Source organism: Tiliqua scincoides, chromosome 1, assembly GCF_035046505.1.
Source record: "Tiliqua scincoides isolate rTilSci1 chromosome 1, rTilSci1.hap2, whole genome shotgun sequence".
NCBI classification, from domain to species: Eukaryota; Metazoa; Chordata; class Lepidosauria; order Squamata; family Scincidae; genus Tiliqua; species Tiliqua scincoides.
In genome coordinates this window covers 225,014,803-225,032,888 of record NC_089821.1, presented here as the reverse complement: position 1 = coordinate 225,032,888, position 18,086 = coordinate 225,014,803, and the positions used below count along the sequence as shown (strand labels likewise).

Below are 18,086 nucleotides of genomic sequence, written 5' to 3'. Positions count from 1 at the left end.
AGTGCTCCTGAGGAAAAAAAAAGAAGAGTGGTGGGATAAGGTGTATTGCCCCCACTCTCCTTCATTTACTTTTCCAGAAGGAAGAGAGAGGAACCAGGAGATTGGAGCTTTGCAAATTCAGAAGGGGACATGAGACAAGGAAGCAGCTAGCAGGCACCTCTTATCCCCATCCTTTTCAACGTCTGTAGGAGGATGGAGAAAGATGGTATTTGGCATTTGATCATGATATGTCACCTAGCTACTGACGTAAAATAAAAATCAAAGTGTTGCGTGCAGGGTTGTGTTGAGAGGAATGATTCTATCGAGAGTACTCTTCTTCAACCTTGGGACCGGGACCCCAATGGAGTCACTAAGCCTCAGTTGTGGGGTTGCAGCAGCTTACAGGAATGATAAAGGTTGAAGACCCCTGGACTAGAGCACCAACAGGTAAAGTGGGAGGCATCTGGTACACCCCTTCAGACACAAGGGTATTGTGTCCCAGTCCTGCTCAGGTTCTTAGCCATTGCACTAAGTACATTGTACATTGTACTAAAATAGCTTTCCCTAGTACCAGGCTTCATGCTCTCTCTATTAAGAATACTTGGTTATGGTGAACAGTGCTAGGAGGATGGAACAGGGGCAGGGAGTAGGTGGTGATGGAGGCAGGGAGTGGACAGGTAGAGTCCCAGGTTGGGGGCAGGACCAATGGTGAGTCCTCAGTCACATGTCCCTTATGTTTGTTGTGCCTGATCTCAAGTATGCTGTACAGGAAAGAAGAAACCTGAAGCAGCCATTTTGTTAACTCTGTTAGAGCTACACACAGTCAAGAGAAAAGACCTGCTTCACATTCATTTTCTGTGTCCACCAGCAAAACGTACACCTTCCACAATGCAGCTTGCTCTTGGCCAGCCGAAGATTTGGGTTACTGCATTTCATTGCTATTTCCTCTGGGATGCAGGAGAGAACACAGTCCTGTGCATCTGGGAACCTACATCTGCAGGGCAGGCTTGGCCCCTTAACCTACACATGTTGTTCTGAATACCTGTAGTGTGCCTAGATGCTTCTGTTTGTACACGCATAGGTACACTGAAGCTGTGGTGAGGAATGCACAGAGAGTGGAGCGCAACACTCATCTGAATGGGGCTTATGTGTGTGTTCCTGGGGTAAATTGTAGCTATCTGACTTCTGGGGTTGAAATTATTAACTCGATTGCATTTTTCAGAAGCAGCGCATTCCACTTCTTTACTCTTCAGGCTAATAGGAGACAGCAGTAACCTGATTAGTCACAGCTTCTGACATAAAATTTTCTTCTATAGACTCTGGTGAAGTTGCTACTGGGAGTTCAGCATACTGAAGCATTTCCTCTTAACAGTATTTTACAAGAGGTTTCACAAGCACACAATGAGAAGGCAATTTGCGAACTTTACTCCATATATTTGCATCTTGTTCTGCAGTAAGGGAACAATCCAGTTTGCCTAGTTGTGCCTGCTTAAACAGTTGTAAACCAAAGCTCATAGACTGCTGCAATCACACCCTTGCTTGAAGGCACTGTTTTAATGTTTTAAATTTGGAACACGAGGTCTGAGGACCCAAGACCCACCTCATGGGTTCCCTTCCTCTAGCCCAGCCATTTTCAACCACTGTGCCTTGGCACACTAGTGTGCCACGAGTGGCCCACAGGTGAGCCACAGGAATTTGGGTGAAGATCTTTTATTAGTAGGACCAATGGGATGTGAGCCCCTCACTGGCAGCGTGGTGTGCCTTATCAACTGTCAAAAACCTGATGGTGTGCCTTGACAAATTTAGTGCCTTGTCAGTGTGCCACAAGATGAAAAGGATTGAAAATCTGACCCTTCTCAGTCTGCACCAAGCACCAAGTTGTTTGCCTTCCTGCCAGTCATGTTGTCACTGATTTGTTTTCCGGTGAGTTTACCACTTGTTGCATTTTGCTCCAGTCTTCCCCTTCTTCATATACTTCCCATTCCAGGCTTCATTGGGAGACAATATATGATATAATGCAGTAGGGCCAGTAAAGTACTCTTGTCTTGGGGTAATAGTATACACTCACTTCATACAGAACCTGCAATGGGGTAGTTGCCACATTCTTGTGGCAGCTCACAAAGTGTCCTAGTAATGTGTGTAACTTCTGCCACTATGGTTGCATTCAGTTTAGTTTTCACTTGTTAGGAAATAAATGCCTATGGTCAAATGAACAAGATGCCATATGAGTCATTTTGTTCATTCCTCATCCCTTTAAGTGTCACTTCTTTAACATTCCAGGAACTGCTTAAAAACCAAAAGAAAACCCCAAATTGTCACTTTGCCAAGGTACAAGTTAGCTCTTCCTCCTCTTTGCTATGAAAACGAAGAAGGCCTGAACAAATGGAAAGGGCAGGATGCGCCCAATCTGCATTTGTTTCCTGATGGGTGAAATACACCCAGTTTGAATATAGTTTCTATTCATTATTTAAACCCCGTGTACCTAAATGAATATATTCCCCTAAGTGGAAGGGCTATTTGTTACCAGTGTTGGAAAAAGGGGGAGTTCTAGCAAGCAGAGTTTCCAAGAATATATATGTCTTCTGAAATTGTCAGTTTTCTACTACTTGTGGAACAGAGGACGGTATGCCTCTTTGTGTACGTGTACATGAGTATGCACACTACTCGTAATGGCTGTCCATGGTCTGGGAAAGAGAGCATGCAGAGAAAGTTAAGGAAGGAAGTAGAGTAGCATTAAGAGCCAAACTTCCTGAAAGGTCATGGAGAGCAGGTAAAGGGTCTTGGGTGTCTGCACATTACACTGCCCTGCAGAGTCTGACAGGCAGCAATGAATCCGAATTATAACAACCAGGATGGCACAAACCTCTTTGTCCTCAACTGTTTCTATTTAGTTAGTTTTTGGACCACTGTCCTTGGAAAAACATAACCTTCCCAGCCCAAACAACCAGCTATATTTCCTCTCCTTTATTATTTGCATATTCATGCCTTGGTTTGTTAAAGTATATGTCTTGGGAAGACAATGAGAAAGTTGTATGCTTGATTTTCTTTACAGTGATGCTAAGGATCATGGTTGTTGATCACCAAACTGCAGGTTCTCGCTGTAGCAAGCACAAAAAGGACTGCTTGCAGCACGCAGTTGCGTATGGCTGTGCCTTTGTCTGCCATTCTATGCTGCTTGGCTGCTGGACTTTCCACCAGTCCCACCCACTCGTGAGCAGGACTGTCTCTGGGTACCTTCTGTGAAACATTGGAAGGTATGCAACTGAGCAACCTTGCATAAAATGTTTATGGGGCCTTACTACCTTCCCATTCACATTCTCAGACGCAGATTCGTGATAAGACGGCTTATGTTGCTCAACATTTTTAATTTGAAATCTAGACTTTGACAAATGACATTTGCTTTCAGACTTCTGGGTAAGCTTTTTAGCTTCTGATCTGCTCCACCAATATTTGTGCATCATCCAAAGAAAGCAGGATTTAAATCTCAGTATTCAAAATCAAACCTCAAATTCATGTTATGTAATTGGGGGGGGGGGGATTGTCTTTCCCTATGAATGAGTTTCGTCCTGTGCATAAGTACAGATTTTCATTAGCTCTTGGAAATTTCTTCTTTAAAACAAACAAAAAATAAGTTTAAGGACATGATATAACAGTTTATATGAGGAAAAAATGGCTCATGCAAATATATTTTCCAGTATTCCAGAGAGAGAGAGAGAGAGAGAGAGAGGAGTTGGGAGCACTCTTGCCCTGCTCAGTCCTTACAGTATTCCTCATACTTTAACATCATGCCAAGTTTTGTTCTTGCTACTTTCTCCTCAAATTTTCTGTCCATTTCTTCATTCTGGCTTTCAGAGAAGGTGTTTTTCCAGTCACCCACTATGCCTGCAAACATAATGTTCAACAGCTGTTTGAGTGCAAGATAGAGAAATGCCTCTTCCTTAAATCATTTTTCTATGGCAACTGCAATGTTTCCCTTGTTCCCATCTGAAAACAGCAAAGGTCTTGTGGCAGATTAAAGGTTATAGGGCAAACAACATGTTACGCTAAATGCATAACACGGCCCCACTGGTTTTTTCGTTTCTTTTCTAAATAACACTGGGCAGGGAAAATGAAATGTGGCATAACTGCAGAGAGGGAGGGGGCTTTAGTCCTTACCAAAGTCGCAAAGCAGAACCCGCTATTCTACGTGGCCTGGCCACCACGGAAAGCAATGAGCAGCCATGGCTGCATGCCAGCAGCCTCAAGAGAAACCCTCGTGCCAGTAAATTGGCAGGGTGGGTGGGTGGTGGGCAGGATGAAGAATAAGGCAGAGAGGGGGATGAATGAGATGGAGACCAGGGTGGGGAGGGGATATGTCAAGGCTCAGAAGAGGTGGTGTCAGTGGCAGCAGCTCTGCCAGTATCTTATTCCCCTTTCCCAGCCTCAACTCACCTACCTGGGCCCACTTGGGCTTGCACTAGCAAAGTAGCTGGTGGGATCCAAATAGACCTATCAGGGCAGCAGAGGCTTGCCCCAGGCAAGGAGACACCCCTATGAGATGCAGCATGCACCCTGTTGGCACAGCTGCATATGCAGGGAGAGGTTGGATCAGACTCTCCCTTACTCTGCAAGATCTACCTAGGATAGTCTCCTGAAAGGTATATGCTGCTGATCAAGTTGAAAATCAAACGTATTAAATATATGATATATTAAACACAAAACATCACCTTTACGGAAAAGGCTCTTGCCCATTTCTCCATGGGTAACTGGGGCATTATCCTTCATGGTTTTGAAACTAGTTTTCTCCACAATGGATTCAATCTCTTGTTCGCTCACCGAAAAATTAAAGAATTCAGCTATTCTTTTCAATGCCAAAACCCCATTCTGGAAAGAGAAAATGAGTGCATAAATTCACAATTGAACAGTGCAAAGCCCTTGTGACACTTCACTGTTCAAGCATTTTAACCAACACTTAATATCCAGGGGTACTGCTTACTTCAGAAGTCAAATAAGTTGTTTCAGGAAAAGCTTAGTCTTTTTTCTTCCAGACAGGGCCTAGGAGAAGGGAATAAAGGGGGTATTTTGTACCCAGGCCCAAGGTCTAAAGGGGGGCCCAGGAGCCAAAGGAGGGGGCCCAGAAATTTCCTGAGATCTTACGTTTTCCTATCTACTCAGACTTGTTGCCCACATGGGATGCTAGGGACACTACTATGACTAGGGATGCTGGGGACACTACTGATGCCACATGGGTTGGTAGACCTGGGCTCCAGAGACTTTTCCAGCTGTCTCAACCCTCCCCCTACCCTGTTCCACCCCTCCCTGCCCCTATTCTGCTAACCCATCACCTCCCTTCTCCGTTCTGTTTGCAAAGGGGCCCAAAAGAAACTTTGTAGCCCCTGATAAAATTCCTCTCCAAGGCCCTGCTTCCAGATGTGGAAACTAATAAGAAACCACACAGGATAGCATACAGGCTAGAATTGTGTGAGTTTTATGATTGACCAATCATGTCTGCTTGTCCCGAATACATTAATTAAATGAGATCAGGACTGGACTGATAGCTACATCCATGAGACCAACTGAATCATGACAGAACTGTGCCTCCATGTCCCAGTAGTTGGGATTCAACTTGGCCAACCACCCCAGAAGGACACCATGGTGTCAAAGGCTCCTGAAAGGTCTAGCAGAACCAAGACTGGCCCATCCATGAGGTGAACTGAAGCAGCCACCTGAAGCAGCAGATTGATGGGGAGGGTACCCTTTGCCTATTTGCCTTTACTGCTTTTCTATCTCCTTCCAGTCCTTGGGTTGAGAAGGAGCATGGGAATGGACAGGAAGAGGAAATGAGGAGGAGAGTGCTGAGTCAGAACATCAGAGAGCACAAGAAGTCATTATTTAAACCCTATATGACTAGACTAATTTTTTTAAAAAATTGAACTTCCTAGACTCTATTTCATTAGCACACACGGACAGAAATTTAAACAATTGTGGTTTTTTAAGCTCACCCCTTTTACTTCCTCATAGGTAATAAACATGACATTTTTGTCATCCAGGTAGTTGTTCCATTCAATAATATGGTCTAAGTACAAACCATAGGGGACTAGAAGAAAGCAGAAATTTATATTCATGTTAACACATCTCCTGTATAAATAAACAGGTTATTTGTTAGAAAAAAGAAAAATCTAGATAACACCATGTGAAACTGTTTCATCAAGGTATTTTCCATGCATCTTGTTCCAAGATAAATCCCACTGCTTGAACTCTCTAAGAGGCTGGATTATAAGAAACTCTAGGGGAATTTTAGCTCTTTCCCAACTCATGTGCACATCAATGTTCCAGATACCAAAACTCCCATTTCATTATTAATTATGTGAGATGGGAAGAAAGAAACTCAGATTACAGTGATGTGTGCTCAGTCTGCCACAAAAAGATACAGAGAGCCAAAAAGGGACTTCATATTTAGGACAGCAGCCAGTTCAATGTACTGCCATCCCACCAAAGAGAAGAAAGCCATTGCTTTGAAGAGATTTGGGGCACTTAAAAAATTCCTATGTTCAGCAGTGGACCTCCCCAGCCCCACACCCGGGGCAAAGGTCCACTATGGTGTCCCACCCTCCGCAGGCTGTCACCACCCCCCCCTCCGCTCAAAACGTCACCTGAATCTCACTGAGACTCACACGACATCCACCTGCGTCGGAAAACCTCTGTGAGGTTCCCCGATGCTTTAAACTGTGTTTCCGGAAAACCGGAAGCACAGTTTCCGCCCCCCCTCTTGAGCCTCAGAGAGGCTTCTGTGGGGTCCTAGCGACCGGTGCCTGGGGCTTTTGCACTGTCTCAGTCTATAGTAGGTCCACTGCTGCCTCTGTTTGTAAAATCAGGCAGATCTGGCTTCATTCTATGGCAGTTTATGGAAATGTCACATAGAGTCACATATTTAAGAAGTTGACCCTTCTTCTTGCAAAGAGTTGTTTCTGTTGTGCCTAGTCTAGAATTTAGTAGAGAAGCTGGAAGAGGCAAACACACCTTTTCCAGTGATATAGTCTGGGAAGAACTCATCCCAAGTTTCCTCACTGGGACGTAGATTAATTCCTTTGGTAAAATGGAAGTATGACACCGCGGTGTCCTTTGGGTTCCGAAACAAAACCAGTATCTTTAAAACACAAGCAGACAGAAATAGATTGATGCAAAATGTAGATATTCAAAACCAGAAATAGAAACATAAAATAAAATGGAGAATTATTGCTAAGAAACAATAAAAACAATAAAACAAAAAAAGCAATTATTAAACAGGAAACAGGAATCAGTCATTTGGACTACTGAAATTCACTCTACATGGGACTGCCACTGAATGCAGAGCAGAAATTACAAGCTTTGCAGTGTCTAGGGCAGTACTGGGTACCTACTGGTTTGAGCACAATGCACCAGTGCCCTGTGAGTTGCACTGGTTATCAGTGTGTTACACAATTTTAAGTGCTGGTTGTTAAAGACCTACACAATCTGGAACTGGAATACTTGAAAGACCATCCTCCTGTGCTTTGAGGCCCTCCTTCATGCCTCCATGTCCCACAATCTTCTCAGATTCCACTGATGGTGATTCAGAACAGGGTCTTTTCAGAGGTAACCCTCTGCTTGTGGAATTCCCTTCCCAGGACTGGTCTCAAAACAGTCCCTTTTGAAAACATTATTTTAAAATGGTCAACCTGTTTTTCAACACACAGTATGAACCTCTGTTTCATTTAGTCTTTCTCTGAATTGTTTTATTTCTGTTGCACTTTGATATTTGTTCTGTTCTTAGTCTGCTTTCTGTTGCATTTTATCTTATCTTCTTTTACTTTTTATTGTGGTTTGTCTTTAAATGTTTTTACGGCACACTGACATTAAAATGGCCAAGACACACCACCAGGTTTTTAACAATTGACAAGGTACACCATGCTGATAGTGGGGGCTCACATCTCCTATTGGCCCTATTAAGAAATAACCTTCCACCAAATTCCTGTGGCAAACCTGTGAACCACTCGCAGCACACCAGTGTGCCACGGCACAGTGGTTGAAAATGGCTGTACTAGACCATAAAAGGTAAGGCTAGTGACAAGCCAATCAGAAGCTGGGCAAGGCACAAGTGATCTCATACACTTTAACAGGTGCAAGACAATTCTGTTTGGTAAAAAGTTGATTACCACTTAAATGGAGCTTCTGTAGGTCAGGCAAACACGCAAAGCACAAAACACTCCCTGGCTTCCTGGAAAGTCTCGACAATGAAGAAAAGTTTGACATGTCACATTTGATTTTTCATAGCGCCGGAATCGTAAAGTTGGGATGTGTCAAATAAACATCTAGATCAGCACCCTGATTCAGGCCAGATCATTCTAGCATAGTCACTTTTGCACCCATAAGTGGATATCAGAATTGAGATTAAAACGTGCCATTAAGAAACAGTTATCTTAAAGAAAACCTTAACCAGAACACTTACCTTTGCCTTTTTCTGAAAAATTGATTTTGGCATCTTTCCAGGGGCCAGATGTGTTTTTATAACTCTTCTGGAAGGTAATTTCTTCATCCTCTTTAATAACATGGTAAAAATAGGAAAGTGAACATCCCTTTATGTAAAAAATCACACCTAGATGCAATTGCATTAGGGGTATGGTTCAGAGCATGCACATTAACCTGGGAGCGAGCCATATTGCACACAATGGGACTTGCTTCTGAATAAGCAAGTAAGGGATTACACTATAAGGGATGCTTCGTACATATCTGAGCACTTATTCTTTTTGAATAAGCAGAAATTAAGGGCATACTGAAAAAGCCATTTCATTAAATTTCATCAAAAAGGTTGAAGTATGGGCAGTCCTTTCTGCCTCATGCAAGAACTTACTATGTAAACTGCTTGGATTACTTTTTGTTTAAAATGAATGGCATCCCTATCCACACTTTGAACCCACTGTGTAAATATCTGCCTTCAAATACAGGTCCAGCCTTGTTATACATGGATTTTTTTATACACGGATTTGACTCAACACGAATGGCCACTGCAAATGAGAAGGAATGTGCCGATCCCTGAAAAGGGGAAAAATGAACCCCTTTAAAATGCTTTTCTTACTGTTGCAGAGATTTTTATCTCAACATGATGAGAAGAGCCCTTTAAATTAATGGAAAATAGTACTTTACAATAGTTGGAGAGAAGGCAGCCAGCTGACAATCCAGCAATAATTCTCTCTCCAAGCGACCCCCTCCCTTCCCCCTGAAAGAAAGATAATCCTTTCTAAGGGTCTGGAGAGAGACTGATTGTTGGATTGTGGTCTTACAGCCCAATCCTGAGCTGCCTGGAGCTCCCAGACCTGGCGGCTCCACGGAGGGCTGCCACCAGATCCTCTGCCTCCCGTGCTACCGCGGGAAGCTCCTCGGGACAATGGGACATTCGTCCCCTTCCTCCGAGTAAGGTAAGCAGCCCCGCAGTGGGGTACACACTTTAGTGACGACCAAAAGGTTGGCGCTAAAGTAAGGTGCTCATGTAGGGTGAGCAGCCCTACCTGAGCGCCTTGGATCCTGCAGAGCTCGGCTCAGCAGATCTGCCTCTCCCCCCCCAATACACCTCCCACCTGCCCCCAGCCATGCCTCCCGCCGGCCTCCCCCCTCCCCGGAACGGTTCCCCCATACCCCCATGCCCCCGGCCACACCCCCACCTCCCATTCTGCAGCCCAGCAGTCCGGGGGACCACCAAGCCGCGGAACCCGGGCTCCTGCCATGCGCCAGCCCAGCTCCAGCTGGCGCTGGGCTAGCTCCAGCGGGAGCCCAACAGTAAGCCCTGCAAACATGCCTTATGGTACATTTGCGACTGAGGTCTGCTGCGTGGAACCGCACCACAGACCTCAGGATCGGGCTCTTAATGACTCTATCTTAACATCACAAAGGTCAGCAAGGCTATTTTTAAATCACCTCAGCAAAGGCACTTTGTTTTTTAAATTGATTTGCTATAGTGCGATTTTTGCCATCCACGTGAGTTCTGGGAATGAAACCCTCGCGGATAATGAGACTCAACCTGTAGTAGAATTCAGTACTTTACCTCTGGATTTGGGTCTTGTGTCAAATCAAGAGTTTGTGGTAGGCTACAGAGTAATGGGAAATCTTTTATGGCCCAATCCTATTGTGCAATGGTGCCAGGCATGCTGGCTGCTGCATCCAATGCACCATCTGGGGGTGAGGCTGATAGGGAAAGGTAGGAAGGCAAGATTGACCTTTGTGTGAGAGCCCTGTCCTATCAGTCATGGCATGGCTCTCCACTGGCGCACTCACCTGGGTTGTTGCAAAAGTGTTGTAAGGCACTTTTGTGCCTATGCTTACTACGCGCTGTAAAGACTGCCGTCAGCCAGTGGCAGGGCTTTTTGGGGTGGGGCAAGGAGGGAAGGGGGCAGAACTAGGTGAGGGGAAGGTGGAAGAGGAATGGACCAGGGAGGAGGTGGAGACACTGGCAGGCTCTGTGACCGTATCCTAACCCCCCTTCTGGGCTGGAAAACCTGACATGGGTCTCCTCAGGTCTGCACCCACTCAATATCAGGCACAGATCCGAGGAGACTCAGGGGCTACCTGGTTGTTACATGGGGTAAGGAAGTGTTTGTTCCATTGCCTTGAGGAAACCTGGTGCTGCTTCTCTGGCCCCACAGCAGTAGCCATTTTGGTGTGACTGTAGCCCTGGGCACTAGGGAAGAATAGGATTGGCTGTCAGTTGCTGCATGGGACTCCTCATATCTTAGCCAGTTCTTTTGCTGGTATAGCTCTGAGGAGCCTGCCTGAGGTATTTTCAGGCCTGGCTAGGGACTCGGGATGTGGCAGACACTGCCATAATCCACCCAGTCCCACCTCAAACTGTCCTGATCCCCATTCCTCCATTGGCAGAAACTCCCCAGTGGCCAGCCTGCACCGTGCTGCTGGTGACATGCAGCTTTCCAGCGGTTGCACCAGCAGCAGCACTGCGCACACTGGCAGAGAGGCTGCAGTGCCAGTGGGCCCCTAATTGCACTGGCTTACCTGGTGGTATGCCAGTGTATCAGGTTCTTAGGACTGGGCCATTAAAGTATGCAGGGTAAATTAATAATTTCTGGAAAAAACTAGTCCAGCTGAAGTCATTATTTGGCCTTGTCTGACACAAAATAAGGGCCCCATTTGTTAAAACCCTTTTCAGATGGTTTCATAGGGATCAAGAGACTATGTTTTCACTCCTTGGAAAACATGAACTGTGAGGGTTCCTGCTAACCTAGGTTACAATTTGTCACTGGAAACTCATTGCAATGTTTTAGGATGTGGTGGGAAAATAGCATGGTAAAATGTGATCACATGGTGAGTTTTTGGAAGATGTTAATATGAACAAACCACATGATTCCTTCTCTGTTTGCCCAAGAGAGAAAAAAAAATCAATCTACTTTCATTTAATTCATGTATAGCCACTTGAACTAGCCCCAAGGTGACCTATCACTTGTTTATGTCCCACCTTTATTCAAACTCTCACTGTCCTATTTAAATAGCACTCCTGATTACCAGGGATGAGAACTCAAGTAAGATGACTCAAGTCTGAGTCGTTAAAATCAGCGCTTTACACTGACTTGTGGAGACTTGAGTCACCTGCATCAATGACTCTGGTATTAAGTCTAAGGCCACTGACTTGGCACTCAGTCCCCATGCATGCAGACTTGAATCTGTCTGTGTCTGGCTATGCTTGCATACTTTTTCATGGCATGAAAGACCTCATGGGGCCATCATTCAGACCAGGCAAGCAGCAGGGAAGTTCCAGCCAGGAGGCAGGAAAGAGTTAATGTTTTACTTTTTGTTTCATAGAGAAGGAAGCAGAAACGGGCTTTCTTTTCCTTCAATGATCATTGGTGGAAGGATGGGCGGTTTGATTTTTTTCTTTGGCTGAGGTAGGGTAGAAGGAGGATCCCAAGGAGGTTCTTGCCTTTGAATTGGCTGGAGAAGCCCAGGGAGGGGGAGGAGATAGGGAAGCAGGGGGGAGGCAGTTTGTAGCGATTATACTTTATAAATGCATGGCACCTTTTGGCTCCATTGTTACTTGGGAGAAGGATGTCTCATTAAACAACTGGCATACATAGGAATACTTTTGAGTAGAGCTGCAAAGGCAATTGGGTCATTCTGGTAAGCCTTGCAGCTGCTGCGCATGATCCTCCTCCCTCTTGCTGCTTCTGTCCCCACTCTCATGCAGTTCATCCTACCCTCCCACCTTGTTTACAGATGGGATGGGGACAGCAGGGGAGTGTTTAAAGAGAACTCTTTCTCACACACACACCAACCACAGTAGCAGCCCGGTTTTTTCCCATGGCTGTGTTTTTAAAGGGAACGACTCGAGTCTTTTAGAGTCACAAAAACACTCTGGGCGACTTGGAAAGTGCTCCTGTTACAACTCACTTTTGAGTCGAGTCACGGAGGGCAGAGACATGATACTTGACTTGAGTCAAGCCACACCTGACTCATCCACCCCTGCTGATTATACAAGCTTCTGTATATCCAATTGTGTTGGATGGCCCTTATGCCATTAAGATGAATGAAGTTATATGGTGTGCCTGTAAGTGCTGACCTCAAACTTGTCCGAATCTCCAAATTCAAGGTATGGAAATACTGATAAGTCTTTTTCTTTCTGCTGTCTCCGCTTTCTTTCTTCTTCATCATATTTTCCAGATGCAGTTTCCAATTCAGTTAAAATCTGACCAACCCAATTAGTACCTGAAGCAATTCAGAAATTAGAAAAGACAGGGCAGAACTCTTCATGCATGCAGTCACACAGGCCTTTCTGAAAATCATCCTCTGGGTCCCCATCTTTATTGTGAATTAGAAGCACACATAGCTCCTTCTCTGACCTGTTGAGCCACATCCCCTTCCCATTCATTTATGGGAAGAGAGAGGAGTCACTGCCATTGCTGGGACTCAGCATGACCAGTGACAATTCTTCATCTCTCACAAGTGAGAATAAGAAAGTGATACAGTCGCTGGTGCTTTTCTTTCTTCCCCATTCCTGATTGGACAATCCTGATTTGCCTACTGGGGGAGACAAGCAGTGACATCATGAGTCTGTCGGTCAAGAGACCTGCTGCCACAACCTTCTCCCATTGCCCTCAATATGGGGGTCTGGGGCATCTTAGGAGAGAACATAAGAACATAAGAACAGCCCCACTGGATCAGGCCATAGGCCCATCTAGTCCAGCTTCCTGTATCTCACAGCGGCCCACCAAATGCCCCAGGGAGCACACCAGATAACAAGAGACCTCGTCCTGGTGCTCTCCCCTACATCTGGCATTCTGACTTAACCCATTCCTAAAATCAGGAGGTTGCGCATACACATCATGGCTTGTACCCCATAATGGATTTTTCCTCCAGAAACTCGTCCAATCCCCTTTTAAAGGCGTCTAGGCTAGACGCCAGCACCACATCCTGTGGCAAGGAGTTCCACAGACCGACCACGCGCTGAGTAAAGAAATATTTTCTTTTGTCTGTCCTAACCCCCCCAACACTCAATTTTAGTGGATGTCCCCTGGTTCTGGTATTATGTGAGAGTGTAAAGAGCATCTCCCTATCCACTCTGTCCATCCCCTGCATAATTTTGTATGTCTCAATCATGTCCCCCCTCAAGCGTCTCTTTTCTAGGCTGAAGAGGCCCAAACGCCGTAGCCTTTCCTCATAAGGAAGGTGCCCCAGCCCCGTAATCATCTTAGTCGCTCTCTTTTGCACCTTTTCCATTTCCACTATGTCTTTTTTGAGATGCGGCGACCAGAACTGGACACAATACTCCAGGTGTGGCCTTACCATCGATTTGTACAACGGCATTATAATATTAGCCGTTTTGTTCTCAATACCCTTCCTAATGATCCCAAGCATAGAATTGGCCTTCTTCACTGCCGCCGCACATTGGGTCGACACTTTCATCGACCTGTCCACCACCACCCCAAGATCTCTCTCCTGATCTGTCACAGACAGCTCAGAACCCATCAGCCTATATCTAAAGTTTTGATTTTTTGCCCCAATGTGCATGACTTTACACTTACTGACATTGAAGCGCATCTGCCATTTTGCTGCCCATTCTGCCAGTCTGGAGAGATCCTTCTGGAGCTCCTCACAATCACTTCTGGTCTTTACCACTCGGAAAAGTTTGCTGTCGTCTGCAAACTTAGCCACTTCACTGCTCAACCCTGTCTCCAGGTCATTTATGAAGAGGTTGAAAAGCACCGGTCCCAGGACAGATCCTTGGGGCACACCGCTTTTCACCTCTCTCCATTGTGAAAATTGCCCATTGACACCCACTCTCTGCTTCCTGGCCTCCAACCAGTTCTCAATCCACGAGAGGACCTGTCCTCTAATTCCCTGACTGTGGAGTTTTTTCAGTAGCCTTTGGTGAGGGACCGTGTCAAATGCCTTCTGAAAGTCCAGATATATAATGTCCACGGGTTCTCCCGCATCCACATGCCTGTTGACCTTTTCAAAGAATTCTATAAGGTTTGTGAGGCAAGACTTACCCTTACAGAAGCCATGCTGACTCTCCCTCAGCAAGGCCTGTTCGTCTATGTGTTTTGAGATCCTATCTTTGATGAGGCATTCCACCATCTTACCCGGTATGGATGTTAGGCTGACCGGCCTATAGTTTCCCGGGTCCCCCCTCTTTCCCTTTTTAAAAATAGGCGTGACATTTGCTATCCTCCAATCTTCTGGTACCATGGCTGTTTTGAGGGACAAGTTGCATACCTTAGTCAAGAGATCTGCAACTTCATTCTTCAATTCCTTAATAACCCTTGGGTGTATGCCATCAGGGCCCGGTGACTTATTGATCTTTAATTTATCAATGAGGTCTGAAACATCTTCTCTTTTAACCTCTATCTGACTTAACTCCTCGGTTAGGAGGGGCCGTTCGGGCAGCGGTATCTGCCCGAGGTCTTCTGCCGTGAAGACAGATGCAAAGAACTCATTTAATTTCTCTGCCATCTCTAAGTCTCCTTTTATCTCCCCTTTCCCTCCCTCACCATCCAGAGGGCCAACCGCTTCTCTGGCGGGTTTCCTGCTTCTAACATATTTGAAGAAGCTTTTATTATTCCCCTTAATGTTGCTGGCCATGCGTTCCTCATAGTCTCGCTTGGCCTCCCCTATCACCTTCTTACATTTCTTTTGCCACAGTTTATGTTCCTTTTTATTCTCTTCATTAGGGCAAGACTTCCATTTACGGAAGAAAGCTTCCTTGCCCTTCACAGCCTCTCTAACTTGGCTGGTTAGCCATGCGGGCACTCTCCTGGATTTAGTGGAACCCTTCTTTCTTTGCGGTATACACCTCTGCTGGGCCTCTATTACTGTTGTTTTAAGCAGCCTCCATGCACTCTGGAGAGACTGGACTCTTTTTACCCTCCCTTTCAACCTCCTTCTAACCAGCCTCCTCATTTGAGGGAAGTCCGCCCGTCGGAAGTCAAGGGTTTTTGTTAGAGATTTGCCTGGTATTCTTCCCCCAACGTGCACATCAAAACGGATCGCAGCATGATCACTGTTCCCCAATGGCTCAGTAACGTTTACATCTCTAACCAGGTCCTGCGTACCACACAAAATTAAATCCAGAGTCACCTGTCCTCTGGTGGGCTCCTTGACTAGCTGATCTAAGCCACAGTCATTTAGCACGTCAAGAAATCCGGTTTCCTTATCGTGACCAGAACACAAATTGACCCAGTCAATATGAGGATAATTGAAGTCCCCCATGATTACAACCCTGTCCTTCCTTGTCACCTCCCTGATCTGTTTCCTCATTTCAAGGTCCCCATCAGATTTCTGGTCTGGAGGACGATAGCACGCCCCCAGTATTACATTGCTGCACAAGCCTGGTAATTTAACCCACAGAGATTCTACGGTGGAGTCGGACCCACCTTCAATCTCTACTTTGCTGGATTCTATCCCTTCCTTAACATAAAGGGCCACCCCACCTCCAACACGCCCCTGCCTGTCCCTCCTGTAGAGTTTATAGCCCGGGATTGCGGTATCCCACTGATTCTCCGCATTCCACCAGGTTTCCGTTATGCCCACTATGTCAATATTTTCCCTTGTCACCAGACATTCCAGTTCTCCCACCTTTGCTCGTAGACTTCGGGCATTCGCATAAAAGCATTTATACACGGAATGCCCCAGGATGGGCTGCTTATTTGCTCCTTTGTCCCCGCATCCTCTCATTGTGCCAAACCGTCTATCACATCCCTTCACCCTACCTTTCCCAATTTCTTCTCCTACCCTGCCTTTGTCTTGTTGTTCTCTAACCTCCCCATCCTCATCCCATAGGGATGAGGAGTCCCGAACCGGATGCCCCTCGGCTCCTGTCGGCCTTCCCCCAGGGATCAGTTTAAAAGCTGCTCTGCCACCTTTTTAATGTTATGCGCCAGCAGTCTGGTTCCATTCTGGTTCAAATGGAGCCCGTCCCTCTTGTACAGGCCCCGCTTGTCCCAAAACGTTCCCCAGTGCCTAACGAATCTAAACCCCTCCTCCCTACACCACTGTCTCATCCACGCATTGAGACCCCTGATCTCCGCCTGCCTAGCTGGCCCTGCGCGTGGAACAGGTAGCACTTCAGAGAACGCTACCTTTGAGGTCCTGGCTTTCAGCTTCCTGCCTAAAAGCCTAAATTTGGCCTCCAGGACCTCCCAGCTACACTTACCCACGTCGTTGGTGCCGACATGCACCACAGCCGCTACCTCTCCCCCAGCACTGTCTACCAGCCTGTCTAGACGAGAAGTGGAACACGAACCCTTTCATAGTTCTTTTCCTAAAAGGTTCAGATTCAAGGATCTCATATATAATCTTATCCACAAAATGCAAATAGTGATGCAAATATTAAGTGTGAAAAACCACACAATATTTTTTTTTTGTTTCTCTCCTTAATTCTGCAAGAAAACAAAACTGAGCTGTGCAACTGTGACCCATAAATCCAAACTCAGCCACCAGCAACCTGAGAGCCCTTTTCTCCACTGCTGCTGTACAGATGATTAAAAACAAAAGCTTCATTAAGTTCCTGGTGGGCTTGTGGGCTGAATTTTCCTGTGGGGTGTGTGGTCTGAACCCAGTCATATAGGATCCAGTGGTTACAATCAAATGTATTTATTTCAAATAATTGTATCTGACCTTTCCATGCCAGAAAGGACTATCAGGTCACCTTACAACACTTTTTTTTTAAACTCACATAAAAACAGCACTCTTTACAAATAATATGTAAAAAAACAGACAATAAAAAACAGGTTAAAATACCATTAAAAGAAAATAAAAGGGAAAGGAAAATTCCAACTGGAAAAAAAGCCAGCAAATATTCCTTGCTGAGAGACTCACCAGTTTTAGGATATCCTACTAGGACCACATCGTCACTCCTGGCTTCGAAAGTGTCAAGAATTTTCAGTGTTTCTGGGCGACAGACCATAGCAGGATACAAACCCCCATTAAACAAAAAGAGACGCTCTGCAGGAGCAATTTTTTTGCCTTCTGCCAGTGTTTTATCAAAAAGTTCAACGAGCCCTTTCTGAGCCATGACTTTTCTGATCCAAATATGAAACTAGTGTACGGGTAGAGTGGAATCCAGACCAGTGTGCTGAAAAAGGCCAATATGATTGTGGAACAAAATAATTATTGGCCCAACTCAAAGAACAGAGTTTCTGTTACTGATTAACTTAGATGTGGAAGAAGTGGAGCAAACTTTCTTCTTTTCCTCTGCTCAGACTGTCAGCACTTGATCTCCAGTAGACTTGTGACCAATTTTTGCTCAGCCAGGGCGTGTCAGGGAAATGTTTGTTCTTGAGGAGAAGAGGCCAGAGGCAGAGGAAGCTTTCCCGGGAAACAAGGTCAGAGTTCTTGCATCAATCAAACACAAGAACAAAGGAGGCCAGTCTTGCTTCAGTCCCCCTCAGGAAGATTGCTAAAATGTCTGCAGATTTCGTTTTCTGACATTTAGAACTCCAGATCACAAAGAAGCCTTCACAATGCTAAGGATGCAATATTTTTCAGAAAACCCAAGCCATTGAGAGAGGGGGGTGTACATTAAGAGTTTTAAGATTCATTCATTTAAGATTTGGGATTCCCAGTCCCTTTTGGTTGGTCCTACACATGGTGCCATAATAGGTAAAATGTTC

The 18,086-nt window shown here is 45.5% G+C and overlaps 1 protein-coding gene across 1 annotated transcript; it reads right to left on the bottom strand.

The window, feature by feature from the left end:
- Positions 1-3,730: 3,730 nt before the first annotated feature.
- Positions 3,731-17,488, bottom strand: LOC136636359 (sulfotransferase 6B1-like). The gene is made up of 7 exons (XM_066611377.1): positions 17,293-17,488; positions 12,536-12,681; positions 8,426-8,515; positions 6,979-7,105; positions 5,961-6,055; positions 4,686-4,842; positions 3,731-3,861 (listed from the first exon to the last, which is right to left on the bottom strand). The coding sequence occupies exons 1-7, from the start codon at positions 17,486-17,488 to the stop codon at positions 3,731-3,733; spliced, it is 942 nt and encodes a 313-aa protein (XP_066467474.1).
- Positions 17,489-18,086: the final 598 nt, after the last annotated feature.